General features: G+C 40.0%; 1 protein-coding gene across 3 annotated transcripts in view; it reads right to left on the reverse strand.

Annotated features, from left to right (window-relative positions):
* Positions 1–23,350, reverse strand: part of KHDRBS3 (KH RNA binding domain containing, signal transduction associated 3) — a 95,201-nt gene that overhangs the window by 35,729 nt on the left and 36,122 nt on the right. For all 3 annotated transcript variants that reach the window (XR_015797552.1, XM_088148943.1, XM_088148944.1), the window contains exons 2-4: positions 22,780–22,898; positions 11,746–11,862; positions 5,269–5,415 (exon numbers count right to left, since the gene is read on the reverse strand). Coding sequence is in view for 2 of the 3 variants with exons in the window: in XM_088148943.1 (XP_088005069.1) it covers positions 5,269–5,415; positions 11,746–11,862; positions 22,780–22,898 (383 nt within the window). In the remaining variant the exon portion in view is untranslated. The remainder of the gene's footprint in view (positions 1–5,268; positions 5,416–11,745; positions 11,863–22,779; positions 22,899–23,350) is intronic.

The following is a 23,350-nucleotide window of genomic DNA, read 5'->3' on the forward strand; positions in this document are numbered from 1 at the left end:
GTTCGTCTTCAGCATCTTGTGGGAAGAGCTTTAATGTTTCTATACCTAGAGACTTTATTATTTGCCATGGTCAACAGCCCTTTACAGACCAGCCTTCTTTAAATTGCCTACTCCAAACTTTTCTAACTGCCACACTCCAGAAATGCAGTCCTAAATCATACGCAATTTTAGAGTTGCAATGGCCAATTCTGTTAGAACCATAAAGCACATTCCAGAAGTATTTAAGCATATCCTGATAAGACAGACTGTAATCACCCAGCTCTGCATAGTCAAGGAGAAGCTCTTCCCACAACCCAACAAACAAGCACTTTCCACCCTACTCATCCCACATAAAGCTGCCTTACTGAACCCCCCATGAAGTACAGATGGATACGCCCCAGTGGAAGCAGCAGCAGCAGCCATAAGTAGAGGGTAATGGATGTATATTATTTACTGAGCATTGATTGTGGAAGAGAAGACGAACACATCGGAACCCAAGATAAACCATATCACTTAAGATTCTACTATCAACGGCTTATCTCAACATAATGTAGAGCAGTGTTTCTCAACCTCAGCAACTTTAAGATGTGTGGACTTCAACTTCCAGAATTCCCCAGCCAGCCATGCTGGCTGGGGAATTCTGGGCGTTGAAGTCTACACATCTTTTAGTTGCTGAAGTTGAGAAACACTGATGTAGAGCGAAGAACAAAGATCTCATGATAGGTCAGGAGCTTTAGGATAGGTCTGATGGGCACTGATTGCTAGATAATACAAAAGCAACAAACACAGAGTTGTTTGAAAATAGTTTCCAAATGCACTAGGCATTTTTCATATAAGCTGGCCATGGCAGCCTAGACTGAATTCTTCATTCATATTCAGACTGTAGTCTACTGTTTTGCTGACAGGTTGATTTAAACACATTGAAAGAACTCGCAAGCAGAAGCTCCATGCCGTAAGAAAGAGGCAACCCATAAACTCTTCTACTCTCCATTGACCTCCTTTTCGAGAGAACTGCAGAAGTTCTTTCAGTTTGCAGAATGCCTCCTGAGTCTTGAAAAAATATTTTAACAGTCCTGCATGTGAAAAGGAGACGTGTTCTCCCTCATGGAGGACGCAAAAACAGATAAATGAGCAAATGTTGGCTCTTCAGTGTTCAATTTCTATTGCAGGACGTTCTATAATTGAGTTAGATAACGTTATATAAAGGAGATTGAAGGAAGCCAATATGGTTTCTTTCATTTTACTCCACAGGGACTCTATAGGCTTTATTTCCCACTGAAGAAAAGTTATTCCAGATACTAAATTCATAAATCCTGTCAGGATTGCTAAACACTTCATTAACTGAACAACTGGAAGAACAGATTGAAAACATTTGTCTAGAAAAATTCAAAGACTACTGGGAGAAAGAAAAGGAGACATGTCAAGTTTCATATAATGGCACATGCCTTTGCTATGGGTTTAAAAATCCACAAAAAGAACAGATTGCATTTCTGTTCTTTTTTATATGTTTGTCCACAGAAAACGTCAGAAATTTTAGTACTAAATGCATGAGTCATAAATCTCTAAGGACCCAACAATGCCTGGACTTTAAGGTAATAAAGAATACACATGTCCATAGGCTAATGTTAATCTCTAGTTACACATAATTACATCTGCATTTTAAAAAGAGGCAAAGCTTTTAAGGCATACAAGGATCAATGAAACAGAGGAAATTTCTCGGAAGTTCCTGTGCTTAGCCTTGGTCTCTAGTTCTGCTATTCATTTCATAGGAAGTAGGGGGAGGATTCTCAGTTTTTTATGCTCACTGCTATATAAAAATACATAACCTGTTTTCTAAACAAAAGCTGAAGATCATTTACAAGAAGAACTTAATACAAAACTGGGTAAGATACCAAGCATGTAAACATCAGTGAAATTACTAAGAGGCTAGTATACTACTATCATCCTGATAAAATGTAGGGTAGCAGAAAGGATCTTCAACTTAGCTATAGTCCTGAGATTACTTTATCTTCCTACATAATTTTAAGGTAGTAACACAGCTTTATGGAATACTAATGTGATGCAAATGCTACATAACGTGTAACCTACATACTATTTTTTAGTCCTAAAACAGCATAGATGGATTCCTGGCTTCTTTACAACACTGTCATTTTATTGCAGAAGTGCAAGGGTGATCTAACATTCAAAAGATTTAGGAATGTGTTCATTTCAAATTACTAAACTACATATTTATAATGTCCTTATAATGATAGCTCTATTAGTATTATCTAGGGAATGACAAAATATACAGAATTGTTAAATTACTGTATGCATTCATGTATAAGCTCATCCACGGATAAGCTGACCCTAGAATTTTTAACCAAAATACTGTGAAAAATGTGCTACCCGCAGATGAGCCAACCCTCAAAATTTTCGTATGTTTGAATTTTCACAATTAGCTTATCCATGGATAATCCACTGTTCATGGTATTTTGGTTAAAAATTACAGGTAGTCCTCAACTTATGACCACAATTGGGACTGGGATTTTTGTCACTAAGTGACATAGCCATAAAGCAAGATGTCACAAGACTGCATCACTTAGTGACCACAATCCCGGCAGTCCCCGTTGCTGTCATTAACCAAGAGTTGCAGGTCTTAAGTCGAGGACCTACCCCAATCCAAGCCATTCCAGGCTTGGTCCCTCCCAGCGCAGAGCCTCAGTAAGGTAAGGGACTGCCTCCTGCTCCCCCCACTCGCCTATCTCCACCCCATTTCTGCCTTCTGGCCACCCTGCAACCTACCTTGCAGGGTGACAGTCAGCCCCAGAACCACGTAGCTCTGGGGCTGCTTGCCATGCCCTGGGAAGACGCAGCTGCCCCAGCCCAGTCCCCACTGCAATTGCCCTCGCCATGCTGCGCTCCAAGGACCCTGCCACCCTGTCTCCCCAGCTGACCTCTGCAGTCTTCTTGCTCCCGCTGCTGATGGGGCATGCCCGGCCTGGCTGCTGGGCCGAGCTGGGGCTGAGCTTCCGATGTGAAATTAAAAAAAAAAAAAAAAAGCCCAAAGCAGCCTGAGCCACAGCACACCGAAATGCCCCTTTGCACCACACTCCTAGGTGGGGCTGGGCTAAAGTGGGCTTTTGCTTCCTGCTGCGGGGAAAAAAAGCCATAGCCCTAGCCCAGACCCAACCCAGGAATATGGCACAAACAGGCGTTTTGGCACACTGCTGCTCAGGGGCTGCTTTTGGCTTTTTGTTTTGTTTTAATTTCGCAGCTAATGCCCAGCCCCAGCCCAGCCTTGCAGCCAGGCCAGGCACACCTTGTCAGAAGCAGAGTAAGACAGTGAAGATCAGCTGCAGTGGTGAAGCACAGGGCAGCAGAGAGGCAAAAGGGCATAGATGAGGGGGCAACGTAGACAGGTGGGGGGAGTTGAAGTGCCCCTGTGATCATAAGTGCAGGCAAGCTGCCAAGCACCCGAATTTTGATCACGTGACCCCAGAGGCGCTGCAGTGGCCGTAACTTCGGGCATTGGTCATACATCACCTTTTTCAGCATGTTTGTAACTTCAAACAGTCACTGAATGAATAGTCGTAAGTCGAGGACTACCTGTAGAGGGTCAGCTTATCTGCGGATGGGCTTATACACAAGTATATACAGACTATATGGGTAATTTTAAAAAGTATTACCATGTATACTCACGGACAAGCCCGTCTGCAGGTAAGCCGAACCCGATTTTGGGGGTGTATTTTGACACCTAAAATTCTTGGCTTATTCGTGAGTATATATGGTAGAGTGCATGTCAAATAGTTTGTAACATACAGTAAAACTCAATTTAACATATTATTCCTGGGTAGGAGGTGTCCATTAAATTCAGTCTGAATGTACATCATCTGTATAATTTATGTCAATGACATAAATTGGCAGAATTAATCTAAAGTTAAGCAAATAATTTAAACTAGTATGAATATAATTGAGTGTAATCCATTATTTTAGGGGAATGTCCGAATCCATATTTTTTCTACTGAATCCATAGTAAACTGGAGTCTAATCAAGGGTCATCTGTATATGTAAATATTTCAATCTTGAGATAAATATAAAATGCAATCTCATTTGGTATTCTCCCCTCTTTTTGCATCATTCCGCAAAGCTTTTGTGCTAGACCATTAAAATATTTTAATTTTTAAGTATTTTAATGCTTCTATTCTGTAGGCTGCTTTCTATCATTTTAATGTTTTGTATTTTTATGGTGTTTTGAATTTTTTTTTTTTAATTTATCAGCAGTGGGAAGTGCAGAAAGAAGCATTTGTCCTAATAATCAAAAACACGAACATAGCACACTCAACTGGATTGCCTGCTGCTACATACTCATTAATTGCATAAATTTCTGTGCAGGTATTAGGAGAGAACTGCCTGCCTAAAGTGGCCAATAAAATGGTCAGGCCAGTGTCTAATAGCCAAATCTACTTGTCAGTAGCAGGTTCGGGGAAGCTGTCTAAATCATCTGCAATGATATCAAGGCAACAGAGTACATGCAACTTTTGAACAACCATAACAAAAATACATTAGAAACTAAACACATTGGTTAAAATCATGGACCTCATATGACTGCATTAACTTAGACCACTGAATTAGTAAGGCCAATACAACAATATGAGATATGGTTTGTAAACTCTCAACTTAATGGGATCCAGGGACTACATAATACATGCAGAACTGTCTCTGCCCTCTGCTGATTTCCTCATTTTAGGAGGTACACAGTTTCTGTGTACAGATATTTGTGACTACTAATAACTATCATTGATTATCTTCAACCATCAATGAATCCTGCAGTTCTGGACTAAAACGTATCTTTCCACATCATAGATAGGAAATGCTAATGTAAAATGAAAACAGGTGACTGTTTTAATAGTTACTTAGACCTTGTTCCTATATGGAAGCATCAAACTAGCATTTTCAGTCACGTGTAGCACACAACACAGATGCTAGATCCTTTCAAGGAACAACTCGTGGATATATGGATATGCTAGAAACATATTGTAGCATTCTTATCAGAAAACAAAGCTACGGCATTTTGAAAAAACCCAAATGTCCAAATGCTTTAAAATAAATTTAAAAAAAAAACTTTGTTGTGCTAGTGATTTGGGTTTGTTGTTTCTCAGTTGCTTTGTATTTTAATTTTTGTAATGTTCGTAATTATTTTTATTTTATTTGAATTCTGTTTGCTGCTCAGAGTTGCTTGTGAGATGGGCAGCCACATTCATTGGATAAATAAATAAATAAATAAAAATAATGGTTGTGATCTGTGCTTACAGGAATGAGAAATTTCTTAATTTCTTCCAGTGCATGTCCCATTCTGGCATATGCTTCTGCTGGTGGGGCGAATACTTCAATTAAAACATGTAGATCATCGTTTAGGTGGAAGTACTTTGCTTCTCCGCTTTTCCTCAACTCTTCTTCCTGGGGAGACAGAAAAATGTTGGATGAAATCATTGCATGGAGAAATGCAAGAAATCACAATTACCATGAATAGTTTTACAGACTGCTATTTTTGGGGTGGGGGGTGCTGTAAGTATATAGCCGAAATGAATCTGGGAAAAAAATACAACATGGATTCCCATGTTATCATTTAACTAAATAATTCCAAGATACCACCACTAATTTCTTATAGTATATGAGGGATAGCAAAACTCAGTTTGAGGGGGAAAGATTCCTGTCGAACCTGGAAGAATTACCATCTTTTCGGTACGAACAATATTGAGCTGGCAAAGATACAACTGAGCTAAATGAACCATTAATTTGACTTGATGTAAGATAACTTGCTTTGATTCTAACACACCCAGGGAACATAAACTGTGACTCACTGTTTGGTCTAATTCACACGGTATTGGAAGTGTACCTTATGTCACTTTTTTTCAGAATGAAATAGATTAGAATGCATATTTCACATAACTGCCCATTATGGTAGGCTGAGAAGGGAAAACTTAAGTCCGTATCAAACATTACAAACTATAGAGGATGCACAAGGTGATATGATCTCTCTCTCTCTCCCTCCCTCCCTCCCTCTCTCAGGAGCAACCACATATACCTGCTTAAACTATGGCAATACAAAAATAATGGGAATTATGGGAGATGGCATAAATGTCTCTCTCTTGAAAAGCAATGCATGCTCTCTAACACATGTCACTGGATTTATTAGCAGTCACCTAGAATAAAGCCAATGTAGTGAGTCCACAGTAGAAACCGGAACTTAGGTTGTTAATAATAATAAACTATGGCTGTTACCTCCATGGCTTACTTCTGAGTACCTATAGGGTGTCAGAAACAGAATTCTGAATTCGGCTGCACTTTGCCAACAATCCTCTCACGATTTCATTCTATGGCCGTTCAACAAATCCAACATAAAACGCAAAGCTGCTCCTTTAATACTGACTGTCCCACTGACTCGGAGCCATCGTGGAGGTGAGGAAGAAAAGAATCCCTCAAGTACCAGGCTATCTACAACGGTCTGTCTCTTACTTAAAAACATGTTGGATTTTGCACCGCTGCTCTTGTAACTGGGGTGGAACAAGATGGAGTTCCACATCTTCTAAAGAAGTGACAGCCTTGTGGAACTGCTCAAAAACCTGCTATGCTCTTAGAAATAGGTATACTTTGGATACTCAGTTAAAAGCTGCTTATTTGCTCAAACATCCACCCACCCACTGCCAATGCCTAAACAACAGGAAATACCTTGGAAATCTGAAGAAAAAAATACCAATTCTATCTTCTAGACTTTCTTGAAATGAAGGCTGAACAGAATTCTGTTGCCCACTAGAGCTGTCAGTCAGCGAAGTATTTTAGTGCGAGCATTAATAAAGATAGGCAGCCTCCATTCTCATTCACCCCTGTCCTGGTCACACCAAAAGATGCCACTCTTACTGCCTACCCAACAAATCCATGACATTATTTGATGTTTTTCTTCAAGACTGCTAAGCACCACCAACCTGTAACATATACCGTAAGTTTGTTGTAAGTTTTCATCATAATACTTTTCACTCACCAAGTGTTCTATTTCTGCTCTACTTCCTCTATTTTGCCATTTCATCTTATCCCTTCCATTTTCCACTGCACCTGGGTGGGCCACTGTGTTTATTTTATTAAATGTTCAGGCATATAGCACAGAATTAGATAAAAGACTGCTTGCATATTAAGATAAGTAGGTGCACGTTGGGAAAAACAAAGCAAAACTAGAAGCACAGACCAATATGACTAAAGATGGGGGTGCTAAGGACATGAAAGGTTGCATTCCCCACCCCCAAATACTTCAGAAGCTCCTGATATCCACGATGGCCTCCCTAACTTCTGTAGTCTATGTTTGTTCTGAAGTGCTCCTTTCTCATTGTTCTAGTTAGGGTGTATTAAAAATACTCTACACTAGCATCTCTTTTTCCAAACAGGTCCACAGACAGACATTTGACATCTCTTCAAAAGTTCTTGCGCTTGCTCTTGGTATGAGTTGTGATTACCAGTTACTTAGGAATGTCAATCAACCACAACTTATGGGCAATAATCTTTTTGTTGTAAAGTTTACAGCAAAAGTAATGGGATTAGTTGATTAGCACATGTAAATTGAGGAAGTTAAGACATCATAACTGGCTGTTTGAAGCTTGTAACCAAAATGGGTAAAAGGAAAGATATAAAGTCTCTGCCCATATTAGTTTTTTAGCTTTTTTCTCCTTTCGTTCCTTCGTTCGTTATGGCATCAAGCTAGAAAGTGTTCAGTCCCACGATCTGTATTCCAGTGCTGTTTTACTTGCAACTAATGAAGGAGGTTTTTGAAAGATGAAGAGAATTCTTTACTTTTAAGTAATTTAGCGAAGTCCACAAACAGAATGAGTAGGAGCTGCAAGTAATAAATTTAATCTGGAAAAAGCTAAGCCAGCTTTCACAAAATCCTTTTTAACGCTGAGAGCTATTAGACTCTAATAGTCTCTCTTGGGAAACAATACAAGCCCTGATATACTGAATAATTTAAGACTGAACAAAGCACTGAAATAAATAAATAAACAAACCACCTAGTAAACAATCCTTACAGATCTTACTAGACTGTCTGAAGAGCATCCAGGTTTGAAAGATAAAACTGCACATTAAAACTATAATAAAGTCACTGTATGCTAACGTGTGACTGTCAGGTAAAGTGAAAAAGAGGACCACAGACAGTCCCACTGGTTCAGACAACAGGTAAGTGCAAAGGTCATTTTAAATGCATTTTAGCTGAACTTCCCAGCCACCTTAAGAGGAATTTAGAATCCTGGTCTGCTTTGCTCAGAATTTTCAATCTACACAACGGAAGACCTAGAAGAGCAGGGTTTGAAATAATCAAGAGCTATGGACAGCTTGTCTACTCATAACCTAAATGGTATCTATCTCCTTATCTTTACCATGTTCACCAACCCCAGTCTATACAAGTCTGAGGCTTATTTATGTACTTGGTTTACATACAGAAGTACAAGGGGAAAAAAAAGATATAAAAAAGGGAAAGAGAAAACAGATGGGTGGGGGGAGAAAACAATAAAGAAAGGGAGAGAGAAAGAGAAAAAACACATAACAGCTCAGTTTTTAAACACAGCATTAAACCCTGACCTCACTGAATGCCACTGATGAGTCTTTTCCATTATGTAGGTAGAACGTCAGTTCATGAGTGGAAACGGAACACGAATCATCAGCCCAAGGTTGTAAGTCTGGGGCAAGGCCATATTTCCACTGCAGCAAAATAATTATCTTTGCTACTCTACATGCTCAATAAATCCAAAGTTCTTCATATCCACATTTCCAATATATTCTTCAACATCAGATTAACACTTTTCAATTTTCTTACTCTTTCCAAAACTGTATTAACAAACTTGTGGTATTGGAACAAACAGGTTAATAACGGACTTGCCCAGAGACTGCATGAACGTATATCCTCCATCACTTAAAGTTTCTGGCTAACAAAACTAACCGCCAGCTTTTTCTAAGCATTCTCTAAGGTGTCCAATAAACATAAAAAAGATGTTACTGTTAAAATTAAGTCTAATTTTAAAATCATTCAGATACATACTTAACATTCTTTAAAACTCTGAACCCTTAGTTTGTTCCTATCAGTTATTCCAACTCTTTATTCCAAAGTCCTTGTAAAAAAACAATATCCACATCTTTAACTGTCTATAAAAAATACAGGAGATTTGGCATAATCCAGAACACATTTCAATGCTAGCAGCAATTCAATAATTTTAGACAATGCTAATGCATCTGGACTAAACTGTACAATTAAAATATGTTTTAATTGACTACACTGCCACTCCAAAGTCTTAGCACATCCAAACTTCTCTTGCAATATCTCTAGTGCTTAAAAAGTTTGACTGGCAACAAGCTAGTCTAAAGTGCTAATACCCTTATTAGTCGACAAACTCCAAAATAAAACACACACACCTGCAATGTTTAGATTGGAATTACTCCAGATTAGTTATCATTGGAACAAGAGTCCAAATTATACCTGTCCCAAATATGCCTTGCAGTCTTAAATGCTGGAAATGTAACAGAATTTTGACTGGGAAAAGAAAAATCTATCCTCAACCAAGATATCAGAGAAGCGACATTAACAGCTTTCTCACTGTGCCCCAAATGGTTTGAATTTGATCTCTTGAATTCCATGAAGAATATACCCCCAGTGATAATGCTGAAGACTGGGCAAGTTAAAGCCCCCATCATTGCATGACATTTGGATAAAGAAAATCCCCAGAGAAAGGAGGGGGTGCAATTTAAAGTTCTATTGCCAACCTACAAAGCCCTCGTAGTTCAGCATCCAGTTCTCTGCAGAACCACATTCTCCTCTGGAATCAGCCCAGCCAGTTTGATCCACTTGCCCCCCTTTTTTTGGGGGGGGGGGGAGAAGCTCAACAGGAGTGCTTTTCAGTGGCTGCATCAATTGTTTGGAACAGTCTCCCAGTGAACATCTAGTTGGCTCCCACCATGTCTTCCAGAAGCTGCTCAAAACAGAGCTCTTCCAGAGAACACTGACCCCATCTGCGTTTGGTTAATTTAACTTTGCTCTATGTTTTTTATCAGCTTGTGGATCTTTTACTTTAGCTGTGTATATATTGTTTATTTAATCTGCATGCTGCCAAGACTCCCTTAGGATTTGACGGTCTATAAACATAATTAAGAATGACAATATTCCAAGGCAAATTAGGATTATAAAAAAGACATAAATAAGCTTTTCTCCTTATGTTACCTTTTACTAGTCATTCATAAGTTGGCATCTACCAAATGCATCTGAAGATACGGAGATCCAGCCCACCTGATGGGCATTAGATTGCAGAAAAATGGTTTATACATAAACAACAATCACTCGCTTAAAGTACTCTAAGAGTGACTCTAAGTCATGCATATTGCATTCCTCCCCCTTCGCATGGGATACCAATTGCTGGATTTAATCACTTGCCTTTCATCCCTTTTTTTTTTTTTAAATATAACCTAAAACAAAGAGAAGTAAGGTAGGGCAGCCAATGTGCTCTTGGGTTTCAACTCAATCCAAGTCATCTATGGGGAATGCTTACTATATTGATCATGCAGTTACTAAATATATTAAAAGGACCAACTGTGCTATTTGTGTTAATGAATAGGTGGGAGATTACAAATAACATAAGATACATTGCGTTTTTTATCTTTTACCAAAAGTGCAAATGGCCTTACCCCAAGACACACACTCCTTTAAAACTGAATTGCCCCATGCAGGCTGTAGGGCTGTCTTTTCAGCCCTGTTCCTTATATTGTCATTTATGATGATGGGAAGGCTGTTCTATGCAGTAGAAGAACCAATAATAGAAGCCCTATTGTAGGGTGGTGTTTCTTTAAACCAGGGCTCTGCTTCAGAAGTCTATGGAACGAAAGCCGGCTGGGTGACTTTGGGCCAGTCACTCTCCTTCAGCCCAACTCACCTCACAGGGTTGTTGCTGTGGAGATAGGACATTTGATATCTAATGGTTATTACTAATGCCATGCATTTGGTGCCATGGCTTTAAAATTACAATACTGATTTACTGTTTTATTCTATGTATTCTTTTACTCTGGACTGTATTGTGTTCTATGTTTTCAACCACGAGAGTTGATTTTGACTTCAGCAGCATGGAAATTCAATCAATCAATCAATCAATCAATCAATCAGCAAGCTAACTTGCCATCTACTGGGAAGGTCTCCCTCTCCTCAAGCAACACACTCTCTGGTCATTCTGATTCTGTATTTTAATATATTTCATGTTACAAACTCACAAAGATACACTGGCTTCTTCTCTTTCTACCAGCCCAAATCAGAAAGGAGGATAGACATGCTTGCCAATTGTCACCCCTTTCTTCCTCTTTTCTCCTCTGCAATGCCCACTCAGAAAGTGTCAAACCCTGTTGCATGTTTCCATACCAACGGGAACGGCAGCCACTGAAGTGACATAAGGATTCAAATGCCTGTAACACAGTGGTATGGATTTTGCATATGGCTAGGCATTAACAAGGAAGAAGTTGGAGGCTGGCTTGGGCAGTCACCAGTACGTTCCATAACTGTCCACAGAGGACGTACAAAAACTGGATTTTCTCCGAAGCAAGGAATACATGGTGGGAAGAGCAAAATGCATGCAGAATGCAAATGGAGAGAGGTCATTACATGCACCTTGAATTGTGTTTGCTTTAATTCTCCCCAGGCTACACTAGGATTGGTAAAGAAAGACACACACAGCAGTACAGCGTACACTAATGATCCTCAGCTAGCAATTTTACCTTTGCTTTGTCCCTCATGGATCCTTTTCCCAATATTGACATTTTTGTCAATGTCTCTTCTTGCAAGCGCTTCAGAGAATTGCCACGTGGGCCCAAAAGTTTCCCCACAAAGTTGAACTGAAAGACAAAATAAGCAACAATAAAACCAATAAAGTATCTACCCACAGTGCTGAGAAGCTGTAAGCTTGACTTAAAGATTCGTGCCTGGTATGAAAAATGCTGCTGAAAACAGCATTTGGCTATTTCTGCAAAATAAAGAAGCACATTAGGTTGTAAATTTTACTGCTACCGAGGAGGAGAAAAAGAAGGAACATAGAAAAAATTATTACCATAATGTTAGTGCTTTTTTCTGCTGAAAGCTTTCTCTGCATTAAAAAGTTCTAAGGTACGAGAAAAGTACATAAGAACAGAATTGATAAAGGCACAAATAAATTCATAGGAATCTGAAAACAAAAATCTGGAGCTCCAATTCAGTCAAAAATAACAAACTCCATTAACTTAATCCATTTCAACGAAAAGCAGATAAAGGATTAGACTTGGTGAATGGTGAGCTCAAAGATTTCAAAAGCAGGCTTTTCTATCTCCCCCTTCTCCTCTTTCCAGAACGGTCATTTGGAAACCCTCCTGAGCAACAGAGCGCTGTCGGTTGTTCGGGACGCTTGACCAAAATGGCTCCACCAATTTGGAAGAAAAGCCCCTTCCACCCTGACAAGGCTTCAAGGTGGACACTGACAAGTTATCCTTCCAAAGCAAGACACCTGCGGGCTAGTTTTCAGACATGTCAAACGTTTCTTTTTAAAAACCCTGCACATTTTTAAAGACAAATTGGAAAGGTGGGGAATAGTAACGGTCAAAGAGGCTGTCCCATCACCAGCGATGGGCTTCAAAATCAGATCTTCAGAAACATTTTTAGAGGGGTACTGAGGAAGCACATGGAATAGGGCCTTTACAACTATGGCACTCAAGTGGTGGAACTCTTCCCAAGTAAAGCTCATCTGGATTCAACGGTCTTTGCCTTCTGGCAGCCAAGAAGTCCTTACTACAAGGAGAGTTTGACATGAACAAGAACTGATTCCATAATCAACTGTTTCTGTGTTTTGCTTCCCTGGCTCCAATGTTCTTCTTTTCCCACCATTTATTTATCTATTTATTTAATATTGTTATTGAAGGAATTATCCATCTACAGTATCTATCCACTCACTCACAGCAAACAAGTCTTCAAAGCCAGTAAGAGAAAAGACTATTAAGAATTCTTCTTGGCTTCAGCCTTCTTTGCAGGTGGCAAGAGCAAATTACAATATTCTAATGCCCCTCTATCTCAACAAAGACACTGGGGCAGCAACAAATCTACTAACAGATTAGTTCCATAGAATAACTAGTTATATGTTTCCTTGAGTTATCATCTGAAGACCCGCATAAGTTTTTACCCTCCTTGGAAACCTATGAGCTTACAAGAGAGTTTTGGGGCCCATTTCCATGGAATTCATATCTGGACCAAATCGCTAGAATCAAAAATAACTATCTGAATGGAGAGAAAGGTGAGTTGTATGAGTTTAGAGAGACGGGGGGGGGGGGGGGAGTGGTCATTCAGGCAGCTTTCAAGCTCATCACAGCCTGCTTCAACATAATACAAGATTCTCCCTGAGCTTCTTTTAACAAAATATATTGAAGAAAATAGCAACTAGATAGCTTTTACTTTTAGAATCCATTGTTGTTGGTGGTGTTATTTATTAAACTTGCATCCCCCCCCCACTCTAGTTGGTTAAGACCTCAATGTCAATTGACAAAGAGATTATTCACTTAACTGATAAGAGAGGAATGTCCAGGGGGCTGGGATTAAGGACCAAACTTGAAGACTATTTTGTGAGTGGTGAGGGTAAGAGTAAGCATCACAATAAAATGCAAGGAAAACATGAGGTATGGATGAAATTTCCACTGATCCACAAAACATCTTCCCTATTATCTCACAAAATATCTCACGACAGAGTCAGAGAAGGGCAAGGTCTTGACACTGAAAATGGGCATCTGTACTGGGAATGGACAGAGATGGTACTGACAGTCTGGGGCAAAGCAAGCCATTCCTGATACTTGATGAAATCAGCAGAGATGGCGATGAGCGGGGAGAAAGCAATCTGTCTCTGATCTGACCCTCAGAGATAGAGCCTAAAAATAAGTGATCTCAGGAGGGAAAATGGTCCCCTTTAGGGTTGAATGGCCTCTTGATAAATGGAAGAGGGTAAAAATAGCAGTGAAGCAGGGATGTAAGCTGCAGTATTCATGTTCTTTCCTGAATGGACAGACTATTTCAGCTCTTCAAGTTGGCTCAGAAGGAGCCAGGGACTTAAAGATTACTCAGAGCTGTGGAATTTATTCTTTTTTTTTGCCTTTTGAAAGCCTGCAGAATTTCTACTGGATTGACTGTCCTGGAGTATGAGAAACTGTCCAGTAAGTTAGATTCTTGGTGGGCAATTACTGCACCCAAGTTTGCTTTAGGTTTTTGTAGGTTTTTGCTGTTTTGTGAGATAATGATAGAAGCAACAAGAAAGAAGGTCCAGAGAGATGACCAAGGGAGTTGGAAAGAAGTTTGTGTCTATGGAATCACCAAGTCAGACTCCTTCTGCAGCAATGCCCAATGGCAAGATGGTTTCCTTTTTTCTGGCTTATATGGTGAGGAACTGATAACGGGAAAGATTCTCCATCAGGGCACAGATCAGGCATGAGGTGTTAGACCACAGCAGCTTGCTGTTTCGGTACAGGTTTCTTCAAAAAATGAATTAAGTGTTGCATGTGGGAAAGTCACTAGAAATGAGAAATTCTCAAAATAAATCTGAAAGAATTGTTGTGGCAGACAAAGAAAAGAATATTAAGAACGCCATGGCAGATATCTATACCACGGGGCTGGGAGCCCACAAAAATGCTCTCTTCAATCTCTAGAGCAGGGTTTCTCAAACTGTGAGGTGCACCTCCCTTGGGGAGGTACAGACAGCGTCCAGGGGAGGTGTGAAGAACCTTTCCCATTGGTATGGAAACATGCAATAGGGTTTGACACTTTCTGAGTGGGCATTAAGAACACTGACTGGCCCAAAGTGATGGGTGATATTTGGGCTAGGTGATATTTGTTCCAATATATCCTCCTTTCCCAAAGTTTTATTGCATTGTTTTCATTGTTCATGTGTGTTCATTTGGTGTTTGGGTTTTTAGGGGAGGTGTGTACTTTAAGATTACACCACAGGGAGGTGTGGTGGCAAAAAGTTTAGGAACCCCTGCTCTAGAGGTTTCTGGGGAGAGTACTACACAGCCGCACATGAGTCACAGTGAAAAACCCAGTTGTCTGTAATGGTCATTGACATGCCCAAACAGAATGTAGTTAACAGAGCTGACTTCAGTTTTATAAAAGTATCTGCAATCCTACCTTGGAACTTTCAAAAGACGGCAAATACAATCCCAAAACCCACAATGTGGCCAGTAAGAGCTTTAAGAAGGTTTTCAAGTAGACTAAACATATCACAGTTGAAGAAAATACGGAACCAGCACTAACATCAAAAAGACCCTGTGCGCAATCTGGGGGTCCTCCTGGACTCATGACTCCTGCTCAAAGAGGTGGCGGCAGCTGTGGCTAGGAGGGCCTTTGCACAACTTCGTATTGTGCACCAGTTGAGCCCATTCCTAGACCAGAGGGACCTACTCACGGTCACTCATGCCCTGGTCACCTCCCGGTTAGATTACTGCAATGCGCTCTACATGGGGGTGCCCTTGAAAAGTATCTGGGAACTTCAGCTGGTGCAAAATGCAGCGGCACGAGCAGTTCCATGTGTTTCTAGTAGAACACATGTTACACCTCTGCTTTGCAAGCTGCACTGGTTACCAGTTTGTTTCCAGGTCCAATTCAAGGTGCTGGGGCCGGGCTATCTGGATCACCTCTCCCCTATTTTATCTGCCTATCCTACCAGATCCAGCAGAGAGGGCACATTATGGGTTCCGTCACCTAGGGAGCTACATTTGGCAGGCCCCAGGTGGTGGGCCTTTTCTGCTGTGGCACTGTGCTGTGGAATCTTCTCCCCCCTGAGGTGAGGTTGGCCTCGTCACTGTTGACCTTCTGGAGGTCTCTCAAGATCTGGTTGTGCCAGCAGGCCTGGGAGCCCAGGGACCAGGGGAATTATTGAGGTGGCTCCCTTATTTTTAACATCCTTTTATTCTGTTTTATTTTGCTTTTTATATGTTTAATGTATTTATTGATTGTTCTTAGCTTTGTTGTACGCCGCCCAGAGTTGCCTGTGGTGAGATGGGCGGCTATATAAATTGGTTTAATAAACCAACAAACAAACATGACAGAAGATACTTCCAAACTTTGCTAACTATTTTAATATGAATATTAACCAACCCAGTTTACTCACAGAGTAACCAGGAGTCTGCAATTCTTGGTCCCTTAATCCACAAATGGGTAAGTGTTTGAATTCAGGGAACTCTCTGTGTTAGACCATTATCTAACATAAACATGTATAACTGCTGGGAAGGCAAAGAGTTTTTACACAGAATCATGGGGGCCCTTCTTTGGAGTTCTTGGTGTTTTCTGACCTGGGTTGTTTTCTTGCAGACGTTTCGTTGCCTGACTACACTCCCTTCTAGCACTGAAGATGTTACCTAGTCGGGTAATGAAACGTCTGCAAGAAAACAACGAAGCTCAGAGAACCCCAAGGACTCTATAGTTCAACCCTGAGCTACAGATATTTTCTTCTATTGGCCCCTTCTTTTCCTATACTAATGGAAGTATTGATTCCCCTCTGCCTCGTGATAGCTATATCTTTGTAGCCAGCAATAGCACAGAAACAGTAATTCTGCTCAGGATCACTGATGGGAGGCCAGGGAGACATCAGGGTGGAAAGATGGAGTTAAAATAATTCTGATGTAGGAAAGATCTGGAGAAAGACACAGTTAAAGCATCTTTTTCTCCCCCAATAATATTGATTGTTGTTTCTCTGCTGCTAACTGTGCAACAATCTCACACTGTAAAGTTGATTAAAAATACATTCTCTCCCGCCTGGGATTGGCGGGCAGTCAGGTTGCTCTTCTCTATCCTGGCACCCTTCCAATGTATTCTGCCAGTTGCAGTCCCAACACATTTGGAAGGCACCAGATTAGGGAAAGCTGAGCCAAGACCTCAACAGAGCCTTCACTGTCAAAGTTGGGAAGGGAGGGAAATCAGCAGCAGTGGTCAAGCTCGTAGCAAGAGGAAGTCAAATTAGGGTCATTCCATTTGCATTCACTGGTATTGGTTTCTTTTAACCAATGCTACCCAGAGATAAAGCATTAGCACTACCCTCTTCAAATCATACCTCTTATACTGGTAGGTGGAAGAAGTTCCACAGATACGAAGGATTAGGAGATGCACTGACTGATTTCAATGATTAGGACAGATCGTTGAGGAGCCTTTGGATTTTAGAAATCAATAGTGAAACGTTTCTGAAGGTACTGTAGGTGTAATCCTAATAACCAGGACCCTATAAAGAAGGACCACCTGTGCTGGGAGGCTCTATCTCCATCTCTATTAGGTGGTCTTGCCTCGTTTGGCTCTGATTCATACCTTACCTAGCACACCTTAAATTACCAATAGAAGAGAATATGTGTAGCTCAGGGTTGAATTGTGGAGTCCTTGGGGTTCTCTGAGCTTGGTTGTTTTCTTGCAAACGTTTTGTTACCCGGCTAGCCGTTTGCAAGAAAACAACCAAGCTCAGAGAACCCCAAGGACTCCACACCTTAAATTATGCCTGGTCTTGTGACCAGACCCACTGCTGAGTCGATTTCTCCCTTCTGCTGTTATTCCCAAGGAAAATGGGCTTTAGCAGCTGAACTTTGCATTTTCAGAAACCAGGGGGTAGAGGATCCATTTCCTCTCTCCCCTCCCCCACAAAGAAGGTTTTAGAAGAACCCCATTTCAGCTAAATCTAACCTCTGTATCTAAAGTGACACTGCAGATCTGGAAATTCTCTTGAATTTCACCCAAGAATGTTGCATACTGTGGAGACTTTGAATAACTCATTTTTTTTCTTCCTGTCTTCTGACTCCTCTTCCTGGAAATCAACTGCCCGGTTTGATAAAGAGTTCTTAGAAACTCAAAAAGCTGGCAAGTATTATATAATATTTCATTCTGGTTTATACTCATGGGCTACATTTTTCTAAATTTTCAAAGAAGCATTTGACAGTCACATAATCTAAGAATTCTAAGCAAGCTTAGCTGTCATGGCAGAACGCTAATGTCTTCTTATGGAATAAATCAGGGATTTTTTTTTTTAATAATGATGCTAAATTAATCAACAAAAAGTGCTTTTACAACAGCACTGAAGGAATGATCCAATGTCATATTGATAAGCATAACGATAATAAACAAAAAACAAAACTACGTTACAGACATAAGAATACCAAAAACACTGATCATATTGCTATAGTCTTCTTCTTTACCCTTTGTCTAAATACTCACATACTGAACTTAATACCTACCCATTGTTGCAAATTCGTTCCTTCCAATGTTATGTAATACTTTTAGACAGCCCCTATGCCCAAAAAATTCAGAATTATTCAAAGGGATTGAAACAAAAGACATTGTATGGAGTTCCTGAAAAAGAAAAATTTTTGAACTGTGTACATGGGCATCATAGTAAACATTAAGTATACCGTATATATTTGTGGATAAGCTGAGAATTTTAGGTGTCAAAATACACCCAAAAAGTCAGGTTCAGCTTATCTGTGGATAGGCTTATCTGCAAGTATATACAGTAATACTTTTAAAAAATACCCATATTTCCCATACATACTTACATATAGGCCCATCCACAGATAAGCCAACCCTCTAACTTTTTAATCAAAATACCATGGAAAATACAGGTCGGTTTATCTGTGGGTGGCACATTTTCCATGGTATTTTGGTAAAAAATTTGAGAGCCGGCTTATCCACGGATGGGCTTATATGTGAGCATATATGCCAAATATGAGCTTCATACTGGAGGGGAAAAGCCTTTAATGGTGAGAATGAATTGGGAAATTAACTAGAAAAAGGTTCTTGGGGCAGAGCGCTGAAAACTCCAAGCCACTCAATGGCTGCTGGGAAGAGCTGAGCTCCATGCTAGGAATCGAAAATATGGTGTCACTGTACCAAGAATGGGTATACAATTTGGGTCAACAGAAAAGGTGTAAAAAGTGACTGACGGCTACAACTGTTAGGTTTTTATTGCCTGTAAGCTACTTGGGGAGTCTAACAAGCTGTTCCACTTAGGCAGCAAGCTAGTCCGCTTGAACAGATATGGTCGCTCCAAACATTCAAAAGGACACAGCGTCTTAACACTCTGAGGAGCAAGTTCAGAGGGCTGCTTCACCTGTTCCATGAAGCACTCCCCCAAATGCTTTGGACAACCCTAACAAACATTATTAATATTAAAATAAGACTCAGGCAAGGGAGATTGGATCTCTACATACAGCACTAGGTAGAAATACAGCATCCCTTCAAACTCTGACTGGTTGGGAAGCTTAGTAGAATCGGGTCTGGTTAACACTTGAATGGAACTCCTCTAGGGAATTCCAGGGTTGAGGACAGACTGGGAAGTCAAGGAAGCATTCCCAGAAAAAAACAAAGGCTGAAGCTTTTCCATACTGTTACCAAGAAAACTATATGGCTATGTCCAGGGAGCTCCTAGGAGACAAACTCAATTTGGAGACTTCATATATATGCATATATATGTATGTATATGTGTGTATATATGTGTACACACACACACACATCACCCTCCCACCCACCCCATATATAAAATGGTAAAGTGAATGCCACAACAGATACCTAGTGACTTATCAATATCCCTAACATATTGAGGGACAATCTCTGATAGGCAAGAAAGACTGTTTACTGAGATCATTATACCTAGAAATATTCTGATACACAGTTGTACGCTCCTCTTAAACTTTTATGGAACCAGACCTGTCAGCGGGGAGATGTAGCCATCAACTAGTCTCCCTCTGATTCATACATCAAGTTCCATTTTGAGAGATCAGTTTCCGTAAAATTGTTTATTCTTAGGCCATTTCTTCACTAGTGACTAATAACATCTTCACAGCATCACTCAGAGATCGCCAAAATGATTGAAACCCTGAATTCATTGTTATTACTTTGGCACATTGTTATACTTTGGTTGGATGACTTAAGATGTCATAAGTTGCTATTTGGAGAAATGCATTTGCTCGTTAGCTCCTGGTTTGGTTTGGTTTAACAAAGAGGGGACTCTCGTGAATGTTTAACTAGCTAAGGAACGAACAGGATGGAGACAATACACAGATCTCACAACTAAGGAAATAAAGCTATGGATGCCTCAGCCAGAAACATTTATAGTCATCAATGATGTAAAGTCTGAATAATCACACAGCTTCAAGTGCAACCTCTGCCAAACTGGGGCTAGCTAGCCTGGCTGGGAATTGCAGTCCCAGAGACTAGGCTAGCTGGGAACTGTGGGAGAAAAGCCCAGCCAAACTGGAAGATGTCTGCTTCAGAAAGGCAGCCTTAACCGATCGTCTAGGTATCGCTAACGTAGCTTCTCCACAGGACTTTGAGAATTAGAGGGGGACAGCAAAAATTCAGCAGCATTTGCAAACTCTAATTCTTTGAAAAAGCCATGACAGTTACTGGGAAGGGAATAGCGGAGCTGCTGCTATTAAACTTTATTGTATAGATTCAGCCTCAGACAATTAGCAAGAATACTTAAAAAAAAAAAAAAACCCCTCCAGACATCAGTAATGCCTTGTCAACAATTCCCTCACTTTATTAGAAACGATCATTGCTTGAAATGTGCTCCATAGTTAACATATATAAAGATCTAGTTTTCAGTTTAATGGAACAGTGGTCAATATAATCCAAATCCTGTCATGATTTAATGATTACAAGGGTTCTTTCTGCAGCAACAGAACAGCCTGAAATACTCAGCTAGGTATGCTATTAAGGGAAAGCAGGATAAATAAATCTTCAGTGCATTTGTAAAACGAGGAATTACTCATTTACAGTAAACCATGCAAGAAATCTATTTCATGATGTCAAGCAGCTACTTTAAAATATAAATCTGAAGATTGAGCACTGCATACTGACCCAGAGTATCAATTAGGAAATATTAAACTCTAGTTTTGTTACTTGATGTAAGCAATTTAGAAAGCCATTTTTTTTTTCATTTTCAGAAGATACGCAGCAACAGATGCTGCTCTTTCGAGTCTTCCCAAAGAACAGCAGCATTGTGGCTAGTGTTTCAATGCACAATTAATTGTGATTAAACTTGCCTTCCCTTTGCTATTAATAAAATAAGCTGTTCACATTGGCAATTTGATTCTTATTACTAAAAGGCATCTAACTCTAGAAAATCTCAAGCTCTTCCTTTTAGAAAAAGCCGCATGCCACTCACCCACAAAAAATGCAACAGCCATATTCAGCTCTTTGGTTATATTTATACTCAAACAGAAATGTAATTCAGGGCATTCTGAGGTATGGCTGGAAACATCTGTTAGAAGGGTCAAAAAGCCATGCTTCTGCATACATAACCATCAGAGTTAAATGCCTGTGTTCATTCTTAATTCAAATCACTAACTCATTCTCTAGCCGAGGAATGTGCAAAATCAATCATTCTGTGCTGATCAAAATGTTCTGAAGGCTTTCCTGCAGTTTTCTGGAAGTTAATTCTCCCAACAGGAAGCAGTCCACATTCTGGAACAGCATGAATGCTTTCCTGTTTCCAGAAAATCCCTGGAGGCCAGAGTCCCTTAAACGGTCAGATCAGTTCTCTGCAAGATTCAGTTCCCAGAAGATTAGGTTTTGCACATACAGTGGTACCTCTACTTACGAACGCCCCTACTTACGAATTTTTCGGGATACGACCAGCTCCGGCCCCAAAGATTTACCTCTACTTACGAACTCGCCTCGACTTACGAACCGGATCCGTGGCCATTTTCCGCCCATTCCACGTGGTCCGCGGCCATTTTTCCACCCTTGACACGTGGTCCGCGGCCATTTTTCCGCCCTGTCGCGTGGTCAGTGGCCGTTTTTCCGCCCCGACGCGTGGTCCGCAGACGCCGGAACGGATTAACGGTAATTACATTGAACCTTATGGGAAAATTTACTTCGACTTGCGACCAACTTGACTTGCGATCAGAGTCACGGAACGGATTAAGTTCGTAAGTAGAGGTACCACTTCTACTTGATCCCACGTCAGGCTCTGCATTACCTGTTCAGAAAGTAATCACTAAAACCACAACCTTTGCTAGTAGAAGTCTCTCTCTCTCGAACACCACTTCAGGTAACATCTTATAAAAGTCAAGGTAGGCTAAAGAGCCCAACAACAGTTCCCTTGTCTCGTTACTCTACAAGCTACTACAAAAGAGAATGCCAAACACTGAAACTGGTTCTTAACAGTTCTTGGAATGACATGTTATTGTTCATTTATTTTAACAGCTTTTAAGGATAGACTCAGAATTATTTATTAACCAAATCAAGCATTGGGACTTGTAAGAATCTATGTTTTTGTTCTGCGTCTTAGGGGTGGAATTTACTCATTCAGATACAATATTAGCGTTATACAAACCATCTGGGCCTAAGGCTGCCAACAATGATCTAAAAAAGGGATGGATCCACAAAATACAAACATTCAAAAATTTGTTCAAATTTCACTCTTTTTACATTTTCTACAGTGCTTTGTGCAATCAGAAAAATGTGTTTACTTGTATTGGTCTGCTTACAGAAAGTATTGTATTTATGATATATCCTTAACATTTTATGAATACATAATGCTGTTTATCAAATTCTTGTTTATGCTTTAGCTAATAAAACAGTGACAATAGCTAGGTAGTAATTGTTATAAAAATAATATTGAACCTATATTTCCTGACATTCGTGGAAAGATTGCATGATTCTTTCCAGATACATTGTTGAATCTGAAAACGAGCAGAGTCACAGTGCATGGTAATACCTACAATGTGCAAAAACAGCAGCAAATGAGCTGGAATATGCACTGAACTTACCTTAGGAAATTGCTTTACTGGAATTAATACTTTTTGCCCCAGTTTCATGTTTTTATTAATCACTACATCAATGTATTTTTCATCTTCTTTGCCTTCTCCTTTCTGGAATTTATCAATTTCTGTAACAGGAAATACAAAACTTACTTTAGAATTAGTTTTCCTAAACAACCGCAAACATATCTTCCTTTAAAACAACCAATACTTCATTAGGGCAATTCATCTTCCACCCAAGTTTAGATGAGACAACAGAAGAAACCTGGATCTAATCTAATGAACTGAACTTCCATAACTACTAGATCCAGCCCAAGAACCATACTGGGTAATGAATCTTGCATTCTAAAATTTATGCTGTATGAAAGTCTTTGTTTTGCCTGATTCTATTTTTCCCGTCCACCCTAGGAAACAGGAAACCTTTTCTGTGGACCACACATAACTTTTGCCTAAGGATATTCCAGACTCCCCTTATTCCCAATTCTTTATTAAATCTCAAAATTCCTCCTTTTCGACGCTGATACATTTATCTAAAAGACAGAATATTCCATCTAAGGAAGGCAGCCTTAGAAATGCATTT

Source organism: Python bivittatus, unplaced genomic scaffold (genome assembly GCF_059951505.1).
Source record: "Python bivittatus isolate LINGU-HERP-01145 unplaced genomic scaffold, Pbiv_v1 ctg000590_np1212, whole genome shotgun sequence".
Lineage (NCBI taxonomy): Eukaryota > Metazoa > Chordata > Lepidosauria > Squamata > Pythonidae > Python > Python bivittatus.